The sequence below is a fragment of the Oryzias latipes genome, chromosome 22 (genome assembly GCF_002234675.1).
Source record: "Oryzias latipes chromosome 22, ASM223467v1".
NCBI lineage: Eukaryota > Metazoa > Chordata > Actinopteri > Beloniformes > Adrianichthyidae > Oryzias > Oryzias latipes.
In genome coordinates this window covers 6,043,822-6,058,062 of record NC_019880.2, presented here as the reverse complement: position 1 = coordinate 6,058,062, position 14,241 = coordinate 6,043,822, and the positions used below count along the sequence as shown (strand labels likewise).

At 36.9% G+C, this 14,241-nt stretch overlaps 1 protein-coding gene across 1 annotated transcript; it reads right to left on the bottom strand.

The window, feature by feature from the left end:
• Window positions 1-688: 688 nt before the first annotated feature.
• Window positions 689-7,594, bottom strand: LOC101170803 (receptor expression-enhancing protein 5). Its single transcript, XM_004082179.4, has 6 exons — window positions 7,462-7,594; window positions 7,230-7,379; window positions 2,922-3,015; window positions 2,521-2,659; window positions 1,330-1,498; window positions 689-1,241 (listed from the first exon to the last, which is right to left on the bottom strand). The coding sequence occupies exons 2-6, from the start codon at window positions 7,342-7,344 to the stop codon at window positions 1,204-1,206; spliced, it is 555 nt and encodes a 184-aa protein (XP_004082227.1). The 5' UTR covers window positions 7,345-7,379; window positions 7,462-7,594; the 3' UTR covers window positions 689-1,203.
• Between the last annotated feature and the right edge of the window lie 6,647 nt (window positions 7,595-14,241).

Below are 14,241 nucleotides of genomic sequence, written 5' to 3'. Positions count from 1 at the left end.
TTGTCATGGTAGGGAGAACACGTCAATGTAAGGGTGGGGTCATCTAAGATAGCACAAGGGTTAAAGGGAAAACAGAACAATAACAACAAAGATCATTTTTGTGACAAACGCCAGCGCTGTGTATCGAACTAGCAAGCCTCTGCATCAAAGACTCCCCAATGTTTCCCTTTCGGCTTTTCCCATCAGGGGTCGCCACAGCGAACGAGTCGCATGGTGAACTTGGCAATGTTTTACGCCGGATGCCCTTCCTGACGCAACCCTCTCAAAGCAACCGGGCTTGGGACCGGCACAGAAGTAGAGAAGGGAACAGGGAGCAGCCCGGAGTTGAACCCTGGTTTCACGGACGGAAGGCACCGCAAACCAGCACGAGCTAAACCGGCATCAAAGACTCCCCAACATATCCCGGAAATCCTGACATATATTGAAAAGTTCAAGGATTTGAAGGACCAAAAGTCATAGCTGAAGAAAGCTGAAAATATATAGTATTAATATTTGAATGATCATGGCTGAAAAATTGTAGGAGTTCAGTGGCAAAAAATGGCGGAAAATACTATGATAAAGAAAGTGAAACAGGAAAACAATGGGTTGAATATTTTATAGCATTCAACCAAATAATAAAATACGCACATGATCTAAAACAATAGTGGTTGTGTGAAAATTCAGTGACACAGAAGTTTGAATTCATTGATTTAATTTTATTCATAGATAATAACTTAAGAAAGTGAAGACAGACATTTTCCAGAGTTAAAAATCAACAATGGCTCAAAGACAGATTGAACATTTGATGGCACAAACGAGCATTTGGCTCTTAAGAGAAATAACATTTAAATTTAGAGTCAATAAAAGCAAAGAATTAACATGTAGGGTTTCCTGCTTTGATAAGAAACAAAGCCTGAGATCTTTACAGTTACACAGATGATGAGTCACCAGATCTACTCTAAAATGTTTGAGGAAACAACTGCATTGTTATTTTACAAACATTTTATTTACTCTGTTTTCACACTGTCAAAGGGTAAATGCGTGTGGCTAAAAAGGTTAGCCTTTTCTGGGTCGTCGTCTTTGCGCTGATGGAGTTCAGGCCGGCTGTAGAAACAACCTTTTTTATCTTTTCATGAGCTGATCCTTCAGTTCGGGGTCGGTAAATCATCCGTCACAGAAGAAGTGGACAAAAACTCAGACAAACACCAGGCCGTTCCGTCCTCGTCACTCATCCTTGTCATGGTTGAGGGCGCTGCTAACAGCTGGTGGAGTCAACACAATAAAACAACAAATGTTGCACTTATTCACAGTCTAGAAGGCCCACCTGAATGCTTACAGACAGTAACTGACCTTCTTTTGTGACGGTCTCACAGAGGGACTTCGTCCGAGCTTTCAGATCAGTGGCCATGTTGTCCATGGCCGTCTGATGTTTCAAGAAAAATGGCAGAATCACACGACTGTACAGCATGTTGGAGCCGTTCCACTTCACCGGAGCCATGCACCAAACCAAGAACAGACACTGCAGAGAACGCAGAAGAGCAGACCGCGCATGAAATGTGGGGCTGTGACGAGTATCCGAATACTGGGATACTCGTGAGCTGTTCCCGAAATTTAAGTACGAATATTTATGACGTGTGAGATTGCTGATGTTAGATCTTTATAAATCTAATGGAGTGTAGTAAAAATACACCGTAGGCTGTGCAATTAATGCTCTAAAATGCAGAATGTTGGATTTAAAACTAAAACCGCATTCACGTCTGTCACCAGGTGTAAACAAACTTCAAAGTAAAGCGTCGGTTAAACTTCTCATTTTCAAAGTAAAACTATCGAGTACTTTTGTAAATTAAAAAAAAAAAAGAAAGAGACTGAAGTTCAAAATACTAAAATATTTTCTTTAAATAATTATTTGTTTTCAATATATATTATATTATAATAAAAGGTTTGAAAAAAAATCAAATTAAAAATATATGATTTTAAAAATACGACAAAAATCTTGTGATTGATTTCTTCTAAAGATAAAGTCTGTTTCTAAAAGCTGTCTGTTGGAAGCACTGGGGTCAGTTTGGATTCAAGTGTGAGAGGGTTTTCTAGTTATTCAATAGGTGTTTCTGTGTTTTCTTGTCTTCATCTACTGGAACTGAAGCAACAAATCTTTGAGAATAAACATCTGTGCAGAACATTTTCTGGATTTGTTGTTAAACGATGCAAAGCGTCAGTGATGTTTAGGTTTCCTTTACTGCTGTGAGTTTTTAAAGTGATAAATGTTTCTTTCTCTCAAAATCTTTGTGTTTTTATCCATTACATTTTGTGGATTTCTAAATAAAAGTATAAATGATTGTGTTTAAGGACATTTTAAATGTTCCTCATCCAGTAAAAAGACATGCATATAGCAACCATCCAGACATATTAAGATTAAATAGTATGAATTGTGGTTCGATCTGTGATCCACAGCCCTCATGAAAAGGCTGCTGTCCAGGATTAACCTAAGAGGTGTCGTTTTTGGACTGAACAGAAACAGTTAAAGTTAAAGGACTAACACACCTTGCCAACATAGTAAAATGGCAACCAGAAGAGAAAAATGTCGGAGAAAGCCTCAACAACGGTGAAGAGTCCATAAACAACCCAGTAGGTCAGCCACTGCGTGTCATCCTCCTTGTTCTTGCTCTCAATGGCTTTGATGCTGAGAAGAAGAAGAGGAAGAGGAAGAAGAGTTTGAAATCCACAACAGAAGCACATGGTTGACATTTACAGTGAAAGTCTTTCCACATTTATTTCACCACATTTCTGCTTGTCTGAAAGTTACCAATAATGCTGAATTAAGATCCGACTATTATAGAGAAATGTGGGCGTCTGCCATCACAAGACTAGACCTTCACAAAAACAGAGCATGACCTTCATGTTCAAATCAATGACTGCACAGGTATGGAGGTTCTCCTACTCACGAGAAATAAGCTGGATAAATGAAGCCAATCAGGTTACTGAGTAACGAGGCTCCGTATCCAAACAGCAGGTACAGAACGAGAAAACCAAACAAACCTGCAGGGAAAACAAAACCAACGGTTAGAGGAGGCGGGGATGTGAAAGCCGCTGCAGGAAGAACCAGGCGGTGAGATCCAGTTACACAAGCTCAGTTTCAGCTCAGTATGTGGTTCAAAATATCATTTCAGATGGTTGTGAGGATAAGAAATAACAATGAACATTTTTTTTTTTAAATCAGAGAAGGGTAAGAAGTTGGATTTTTGGAAAGGACACATTTTTAAATTTTATGAAAAATTCAGACGGATTCTTATGTGAATGTGAAAGTTTTTCCAAAAGCTGTACATTTAATGACAATAAATACATTGCTGTTGGTTTAACAGTTAATAAGAATGTTTTTTTTATTGGGACCGTCTCCTATTTAGATTCTTCTTTTTTTTTTTTTTTATTCTGACCCTTTAGCAAAAAGAGTCCAATAGTTTCCAACATCTGAGTTAGCATATTTGCTACAGAAATAATCAAATAAGCAACAGTGCTAAAGAATGACATAATACACAACTGAAAAATATAAACGGACATTTAAGTGAAATCTAAGAGCTCTTTTAAAGATTTATATTTAAATCCAGAATTAAACATGGCGTGCATTCATTTGGATTCCTTCACTTTCAAGTTGCCAAAATCCCATGTTACCCACTTGGTGTTGCACAACAGCGCCGCTCTAGTGGCAGCTTTTCAAACTCAGCTCGTTTTAAGATTTTGTATCAAGGTATATTTTAAATACCACAGAACTTTTTTAAATTTAGTCAAGATTACTGTCTTTTTGAAATATTTATTTATATTCATAACTGCAATAACATAAAACTGTTTCGTAGTTGGAAATCCTTATTGAGTTTGTTCTTGAGCCAGAATGAAACCAAACAAGCTGAAGAGGATGAAGCCGAGACATTGGGCAAGAGAAAAATGAGAGGAAGGAAAGAAGAAGGGATTCTTTTCTTCCCTCAATTGTGATGCAAGATGACAGAAAAGTTAAAGGAATGAGGAACTCTGAGGTCGTTTCTGCAGAAATATTTTCCAGACTTTCCTAACAAAATTTTGATAATTTGCTTAACCGGACCAGGAGGAACAAGGAAGTGCTGGCTGTGAGCGGCCGTCCACGCAGTCAAAGGAGATCGGCGCCCGCCTTCCTGGGCTGCGTGCAAGCTCAGCTGTTGCCAGGATACAAAGGAGGCTTCACACTGGTGTGGCTCCCTGGAGATTTCTACTGTCCGTCGTGCTGACTGTTCTGACTTCAGAGTTTTCTTCATTTCAGATTATTTTTCCTCAATAATTAATGAATAGTGATAAGGTTTTCTTTTGGTAGGTTGGGAACTGAACTAAGTCAAACCTGTCTAATCCTCCACCATATGGATGTGAAGCCTAAAGCCAAAAGCCACACCAACCTCTTTAGAATAATAAATGTATACACCATTAAAGGCATTAGCTTTCTTAGCGTTTCACATAGACGTAGCATCAGTGGAGGTTGCAGCTGTTTGCACGCCACAACACACAAAAATATATCCTGCACTCTTCACAAACTCTGACCAAACTAGAAGAACTGGTTGAATATAATGTAAACAAGTCAAACTAGCGCTGTAGGCTATGAATGTGGAGGTAATGTTCACCAGTGCATTAACTGACACTGTACCAACAGAAGCTGTTCTACAGCAAAGCACATTTTTGAAAGTTTTACACAGAACAGGAAGTTAACCTAAACAAGGTCGTTTCAAAGAACATAAAGACTGGTTTTCTCTGTTAGCTGCAGTGAGATTAGCTTAAAAGATGACAAACTTTGAAGAAATTTCAGTCTGCACATCCGACGGATTCAGGATCACAGGAGTTTGCAAGAAATCCTGAGAAGTTTCATTTAGAAACGTTGTCAAACACAGATGAAACACAAAGTACACGGCAGAAGGAAAAGCACGTAACGCCACTTTATCAGCGCGCATGGGGCACACATGGAGCATACAGACTTATGCTTCCAAACCTGCAGCCTGTTTCAGTCATACAAGAACTGAAAGTTGGAGAAAATTCCCCTGAAAGCCAGTTTGATTCGTGCAGCAAAACAAACTGTTGACTAACAACCTTCTGGGTGTTTGGCTGATTACGAGTATAAAAAACGGTTTCCAAAGAATGATTCAATCCTTATTGATAAGTGTGGCTCTGTGGCAATAATCTGAAGTGCACATCTAGACGAGCAAACTTTGCTACAAACCACTAAAACAGGAAATGTCTATAACCTAGAATCATTTCTGGTAGGCGATGTTTTTCTTTTTGTGTAGAAAACAAAAATAGAATCTTATAAAATAGCTAAAAAACATTTCAACGAAGGCCAACATCTTCTCAAATCAAACCTTCTTCAATGAAAATTGTGTTTTTGGTGTTTTTAACATGTTCTTGCAGCATTTCTCGTGATGGAGGGCATATATAAAAGGAATTTAATATTAAAACTGGTTTTCTGAGCATTTCTTTATAGGAGCAGATAAAAACCTGCCTGAGCTGAAATGGGCGGGTCAAAGTCTTCCTGCTCCTGCGCCAAACTGATGCATCGACTTGCAGACAAGTAGATCTATTAACGTCTTCATTTTCCTCGTCCGAGCTACCATCTGCTAAAAACCGTACCGTTGGATAGCTCAGATATTGCTTGCAGGTTTTGTTGCACCAGTAAAGCTAGCTTGGGGTTTTATGGGGCTGTAAGCTAGCGGGAGAGAATGCAAACAAAGGACATCAGCCGAGGGTTACTTCTGCGCCAACACTCCACTCACAACTCAGAGGTGAATTTCTGCTGATCTGCAGGAAATACACCTTATTTGTGCTTAAAACCACATAATAAAATTCACTTTTACAATAAATAAAAATATATCTAGAGAGATAATAATAATTATAGAGTCCAAAGGGAGTATTAAAGGGAGTCACTGCGCATGTTCACTTCACCATTGAAGAACTTTGTTTCCGCATAGGAAAATTTACAGCGTTAATATATACGTTGCTGTCCTCACTGGGATAGCTTGTACTGTGATTTTCATTTTCATTTGGAACAAGGTCCAGTGGACTTAGTGGACATTTGTGCAGCTTTCTCATGGTTTTGGATCGATTTCACAGCGTTGTGAAAGGTAATTAGGTCCCCAAAACCGGTCCCTCAACATTGAGGAAACGCGCAACATTCGCCGTCGCAGACCAGAGTCTCACATGTCAATATAAACGAATGCAGTAAGGCGCAGTCACAGGTTCAAGCCCTTAATACAGAATAATAAACTGCATTTGGCAGGCCTAAAGCATGTAAAAATTGCAGAAAAACTTGAATAATGTCCTGTGACAAAGTGATGGTGTTCAGAGCACAGATAGGGAAGATGTGGTATAAAAAAAACTTGATACCTGTGATTACCAAGTTTTCCCATTGTCTTCTAAAAACACTAAAAAACAAAGACGTTAAATATGAATAACTTGGCTATTTAATGTATTTCTATCTTCAGAATTAGATGCTCTATCATTTGTCACCAACTTATATCTTTGGACCTTACAAAATCGTGGCTAGTGGTCCCTAATAATTATAAAGGTTTATTTCATAAACCAAAGGTGACCTTACATGACTTTTTGGCAGACTCCTGCAGTAACAAGTATTAAATAATCACCAGAGACACTTGGCTGTCTGAACATGCAGTATTCTGTTACCACGCATCTGTTTTCATCAACACTGGGTACAGATAGAGGGTTTGAAAGTAGGTCACATATATACATTACCTGCATCTGTGTACTAGTACAACAAACCCACCTGAGGTGTCAGATACCTATTGACTTACACTGTGCAAATTGACTCAACTCAGCTATCTCAAACTCTACTAAGGGCGGAAGAGGCTTTAGCAGGATGACCAGGATCCCCTTTCATTTCTGCCATGCAAATGATACGTGAAGGCTGATAAAAATACCCCTGCAGACCAGCTGCTGCTGCTGGTTTCCGGATATTAAAAGCAAACCTTTTACCAGCAATATTTCGACACTTAAAAACACTCCTAAAATCTGCGGGTGCGAGTTGGCTGCCCTTTGGCTCCCGGAGAGCCCGAAAAGGGCAGTAAACCGAGGCAGTGACACAGGATCTGAGTCAGTGCCGGGGATGTAACCACAACACGGTGACACAACAGGAGAAGCTAGCATCACACGAGGAGTAAAGTCAACACGGAGTGTGTTTAAGTTAAACTATCGAGGCAAGAAGAAAAAAAATAAGACAAAGTAAAACCTACCCAAAACGATAAACTCCTTTTTCACGCCGGTTTTTTGTTCCAACGTCGCTAACTGATCTGTGACAAAGTTCTTTTCGTTAAGAAAAGCAGTAAAGCGCTCCTTCAGCTGGTTCATTTCGGATGTTTTTTTCGGGAGAACCTGTGTCGAGTCTGAAACAAACAAACACAACTGTGTTAAACAAAGAGAAGAAGTTTAAAAAGATAAAAGTAGAAGACGAAAAACTTTACTGACCTGAGCTGAAGCGGAATGAGCCGCAGACCGCTGCTGGCTCAAACTTTGTTAACTGCAGCGACGGCTGGGGGCGAGGGGGAGGGGTTCGAATCCAGCCTGTGCTGACCAATCACAGCGCGTCGCTGAGAAGTGACGAAAGAGCACGGGCGGTTCGTTATAAAAAAACAAAAATTATATCAAATTTATAGGGTAAAAAAGGAAATACAATTTAAAAATATACAAAACAAAACAGAAAAAAAATAGCACTTAACTGAAGAATATTAGAATAAAAAAAATCAATAAAGCTTTATTTAAAAAATAAAATTGAATGGAAACCATAATGTTTGATGGAGTGTTTTTTATTTATTTTTTATAAAGTTGTCTTATCAGTGGAACACATACTTGAGGATCAGTGTTTTAAAGAACAATTGTGACATTTTGTTACAACAGAGTCCATATCTTTAATGTTCTCTGGAGACTTGAACTTGTAAATTGTGACTTTTTAACATCTCTGCTTTTACATTTGTTATCTCAGAGGTTGTCGCTTTGTCAGTATTTGCATTTGTTAGGATAACTTGTCTGCTACTTAAAAGCTGGTTGAACTTTTATTACTTTTATTGTTTTGCAGATTGCCCATTTGAAGGCCACAAACTGTAATATTTTATAGATATTTCTAAATGTGGATCATAAACATTTGTTAGAATGAAAAATAAAATTTCAAATCTCTACAAGCCTTCGGATGAAATGACTGTCTTTTAGCTGGGTAAGCGTTTGTGGCACATTCACCTGTGTGTTTTGAAATGACACGCCTTGTGTTTAGTGTTTTAAATAACCAGATACACAGAAAACAGATCACAGTTTACACGTCAAACTTCTTATCCAGAATTTTGAATAAACTCCAGTTTTTCTTCGTTCTTAAATTTTCAGAATATTATCACCAAAGTATTTGTGAAGTTTATCCTTCAATGGCAGCATTTAAATATTAAATTTTTAGATTATCCACTATTTTTAGTATGTGTTGATAATAGAACATCATCGTTCGCTCTCCTTCCTGTTCACAATTTCACAATTTTCTGAACAAACATTATTCAGCATGTCACCATTTACATGCAATCTGTAGGTGACGCGCTATCCTGTTCAGATTATGTAAGTAGAACAAAAAAAGATTACACAATGGTAAATGTTTTACATCTTAACAGTCAACTGTGTATTCATTTTTACCTGCTAAAGACATGAACCATGTGGTTACATAGCACTTTTCTTACCTTTATTAAGGCCCATAGTGCTTTACTTTTTAAGTCTGTCATGACCCATTTGACATGAAAATTAACATAGTTAATTTTAACATCATTTGACTTGACATTTTGTTTATTTTCTTTCTTTCAAAGACTTTGACAGGCAGAGGAGTTGATGATTGATAGAAATGTGATTACTTCCTGTGATGTGATTAAGTTTAGATCATCTCTCTTCAGAGTCGCAGACTTGGATTTGAGTCACACGTAGAAACTCAAAGCTTAACTTGAGACTCGACCTCAAAGACTACAGACTTCAGGTTTGGGACTTGCAAACATTGTACATTGGTTAAATCATATTTTTTAGCTGCGCTGTCAAGTCTAAAAATAAAAGGACTTTTTACAATGCTTCTGTGTTGAAAATACAGAAACACCCATTGCCACTTATTGCATTTTCATGAGTCAGATCCACAAGATCCACAACGGTTCAAATCCCATCACTAGAATGTCCCCTAAGGGATCCTTTATTTGATATCTCCTTAGAAATACTTTGTGTTGTTTTCAGGTGAAGCACCTTAAAATTATTAAGAAAAGGTTTCCAAACAACTGCCAAATGGATCTACACCAATGACTAATTTTTCTAACCTCTTGATTTATACAAAATTCTTCAATTCTAAGGTCTTGAAGGCCTTTTTAAAGCAATTGGTTTTCATTAATCAGAAATGTTTAAGTTAGAAAAAACACGTTGGTGTTTACTGTTCCTGAAACTTACTTCTGCTATAACGAGAGTGATCTGATTAAGCTTCATCACACAAAGAAATTAGAACTACAGGTATGATTTGGATCCAAATGGTTCCAAGTTTCAAAACTGATTGTGTGTCTGTAGTAATTTGGTTATATAGGACTTTTCTTACCTTTATTAAGGCCCACAGTGCCTTACACCCATGTATAAACATAACAAATAATCTTTATTCCTATAATCTAACCAAAATGATCTGTCTGAGGCAAATTGTTAATCTGATTGAATAGAATCAACCTTAATCATAAAATAATTTCAAGATTAGATAAATCGATTATAATTGATGTTGGAAAATACCATTTGGATTAAGGCATGGCAGGTTTATTTTACTAAAACATAAAAACGACCAAGTGCATCACAATGACCCACACTCATGCAATGGCAGCAAAAACTGATCAAGCCATTATTCCAGTCCAATGTGTGGAAACACTTTGAATTTAGCAAAGACATGTGACCACAGTGTGCTAGAATGTTCCAATAATGTACCATTTGGATTTGTCAGGAATTGATGGTGGAGGACCCAAAAAGCAGGAGACCAAGCTTGGTGACAGGAAATAAAACATTTAATAAACAAACTGAAACATGACAAAACTATGGGGAGAAACAAACCGGTGACAAAACAGAGCAGATGACGTGACAAGGATGAACAGAAACCAAGACACTTAAATTAACTGAACTGAAGACAGCTGTGGATCATGAACCTGAAACTGGAGTGACTGACAAGAAGGAAACCAAAAACATGACAAAAAAAACAAACCACTGAATCCTTACAGGATTATTTTGATGTGCAAAACAACAGTGGGCTGAATTTACGAAACAAATATGTGAATGGATTTGCCAATAATTTTTGTTTACTTGTTTTTTTGTACACATATTTAATTTACACTTGAATATCTGGCGAGAAATAACTGGAAAATGTCAGTACCCAGGTATTATTTTTCTGAGTCACACTGGTTGAATTTTAGGGTTAAGATGTCCTGGATCAGTTTTTGGTCACTGAGTCGTAGGGTTCAGAATGAACAAATACTTTAATTTGACTTATTTTTTTCAAGCATTAAGTGTATAAGTATATATCGGCAATGAATCATATTGGCGACCAACAATTGTAAAATGAATCATATCATTAAATTAAATCATCACACGTTTTCACACATACACACTCTGACGGAGGCAGATCTGTCATGCAAAGTGCTAACCAGACCATCAGGAGCAGCGTGAAGTTCATTATTTTAACCATGAACACTTGGACACATGGAAAGGTACGGCAGGCACCGAGTCTGTATGAGAGGCTTTACCTCTGGTCCCCAGCTGCTCCCCAACACTGTCATGGTTACAAAAGCATCCAGGTTAACAGGTGGAGGCCTGTCGTAAACCTGTGGTGACAGCAGAGGGCAGTATGCACCTAATGTGCATGAGCAGCACGGAATATAGAGGAGTTGATGATTGATAGAAATGTGATTACTTCCTGTGATGCAGATTAAGTTCAGATCATCTGTCTTCAGAGTCGCAGACTTGGATTTGAGTCACACGTAGAAACTCAAAGCTTAACTTGAGACTCGACCTCAAAGACTACAGACTTGAGCTTCGGGACTTGCAAACATTGTACATTTGTTAAATCATATTTTTTAGCTGCGCTGTCAAGTCTAAAAATAAAAATTCTTTTTACAATGTTTCCGTGTTGAAAATACAGAAACACCAATTGCCACTTATTGCATTTTCATGAGTCAGATCCATAAGTAGAACGGTTCAAATCCCATCACTAGAATGTCCCCTAAGGGATCTTTCATTTGCTCTCTCCTTAGAAATATTTTGTGTTGTTTTCAGGAGAAGCCACTTAAAATTATTAAGAAAAAGTTTTCAAACAAATGCCAAATGGATCTACACCAATGACTAATTTTTCTAACCTCTTGATTTATACACAATTCTTCAATTTCAAGGTCTTGAAAGCCTTTTTAAAGCAATTGGTTTTCGTTAATCAGAAATGTTTAGGTTAAAAAACACATGTTGGTGTTTACTGTTCCTGAAACTTACTTCTGCTATAACGAGAGTGATCTGATTAAGCTTCATCACACAAAGAAATTAGAACTACAGGTATGATTCTGATCCAAATGGTTCCAAGTTTCAAAACTGATTGTGTGTCTGTAGTAATTTGGTTATATAGGACTTTTCTTACCTTTATTAAGGCCCACAGTGCCTTACACCCATGTATAAACATAACAAATAATCTCTATTCCTATAATCTAACCAAATTGATCTGTCTGAGGCAAATTGTTAGTCGGATTGAATCAAATCAACCTTAACCAGTATAAAATAATTTCAAAATGAGATAAATCGATTATAATCGAAATATGAAAATACCATTTGGATTAAGGCATGGTGGGTTTATTTTACTAAAACATAAAAACGACCAAGTGCATCACAATGACCCACACTCATGCAATGGCAGCAAAAACTAATCAAGCCATCATTCCAGTCCAATGTGTGGAAACACTTTGAATTTAGCAAAGACATGTGACCACAGTGTGCTAGAATGTTCCAATAATGTACCATTTGGATTATTTTGATGTGCAAAAATAACAGTTGGCTGAATTTACGAAACAAATATGTGAATGGATTTGCCACTAATTTTTGTTTGCTTGTTTTTTTGTACACATTTTATTTACACTTTAATATCTTGCAAGAAATAACTGGAAAACGTCAGTACGCAGGTATTATTTTTCTGAGTCACCCTGGTTGAATTTTAGGGTTAGGATGTCCTGGAGGTCAGTGAGTCGTATGGTTCAGAATGAACAAATACTTTAATTTGACTTATTTAGTTCAAGCATTAAGCGTATATCGACAATATCAGCAATAAATCATATTGGCGACCAACAATTATAAAATGAATCATATCACCAAGTATTATCCAACAAAACCCCTAATTTGAGCAATTTCACACCAATCTTCCTAGTTGGATGATTGGAATTTCATTTATCTTTTGAACAAAGGTCTACCTCATTTGAAATGTTGCTAAAATTAGAATTACACAGCACACAAGTTTGAACATAAATCTATCAATTATGGGTTAAATTCCACAAAGTTGGACTATTCTTGTGGTCTTGGTTGTAAAGTGAACTATTGATTGCATAAACATGGTGATGACAACACAGTATACCGATATTCACAACAAAGATTGCTTAATTCAATTAGATTTCATTTATATAGCTCAATATTACAATAGTCGCCTCAATGGGTTTCATGCCGATAATTGTATAAGAACATGAGATCAAAATGGACATGAAGTCACAGAAATCAATAGGTAATGGCTAACCTAACCTAAACAGACTAAAATTAAACTGGACTTCCCTGCCCTTACACCCTCCTTCTTGGTAAGGAAAAACTCCTAAAAGTAAACAGATTAAGTGAAAAAGTTACAACCTAGCCTCAACAGATTTAATTGTGCCACTTTTCCTTTTTTTCCCTCTATTGCTTGGAAAGGATTTTCGCAAATTGCAGTTTATATTATGTTCCCTTTGTAGTCTCTTATTCCTTGCCCTTGTTCTTGTGTATCTGTTTTTTTTGCCGTTCTGTTTGTTTGTTTATCCTTTTAGTTGTTCAAATGTATATTGTTCTGTAACAAAAATTCTTTAATAAATATATGTGTAAAAAAAAGAGAAAAGAAAACGGATTAAGGAAGAAAAAAAAGAATAAACCTCAGGGATTTCTCCATGATAGAGGGATCCTCTCCCAGGACGGACAGGCAAAGTACCAGAACTCTTCGAGGAGAATGAACTAATCTAACTCTACAACATGTTTGTATAGTGTACCAGATGGGCTTCATCCAAATGAAGCTGGGGGACGGGTGGGGGCGCGAGACGAGCCAGAGGCGAGGTCCACGGCCAAATGACGGTAGCCAAATGAAGGTAGCCAAACATATATTAATAAAAACAACAGAAACATCAGGCAACTATCATAAACTCATTACAAACATTTTTTTGATGTATAATATAATTTAAATTTCTTTTTTTTTTTTAACAAAAAAAAATAATTCTAAAATTCCCATTGAACCTTAATATAAATATAAAAAATGAAATGAAATGACGCATGAAACTATAATTTTTGGGGTCAGTCGTTAAAAAGATTTCAGATTTAACTAGCAGAAGAAGCCAAAACTGGAAGAAAAGTATGATAATACTCATCTGATTCTAATAAAGGTATTTGGGTCATGATGGCATCAAAGCGGAAAAAGTCTGTTACAAAGAAATTGCAGAAGAACATATTGTGCATGAACATTTTTTAGAAATATAACTTAAGATTAAAGATTTAGTTAGATAAAAGAAAATGAAGTTAAATACTAAGGTCGGAGCACATTTTGTTCCATGGGTTTCCTTCTGTGCCATTCATTAAGCGTTATTGGATTGTTCAGCTGACGTAAACATTCAAGGTTACACAGGAAAGACTCCTGTTTGGAATCTCCTGTTAGGTCAGCAAAGAATCAGTGACGGCAGCAGACGTCTGACGGCTCTAGAATTAGAAAGATGACAAGAATAGAACCACAGTCAGGACAGATTAACAGCACACAATGATTTCTGAATGAATTCCTCAAACTTTTATACCTTTTTTTTTAGCTTTACATGACTTGTATCAATCAAATTTTATCTATTTGGGATGAAATAAAATAATGTGCTTCATGATCTTTAAAAACAAACAAAAGTGCACGTGTTTTCAGTAATATTAGGCCTATTTTTTATCAAAATAATAAGAAACATTCGGATGTTCTAACACAAGTTG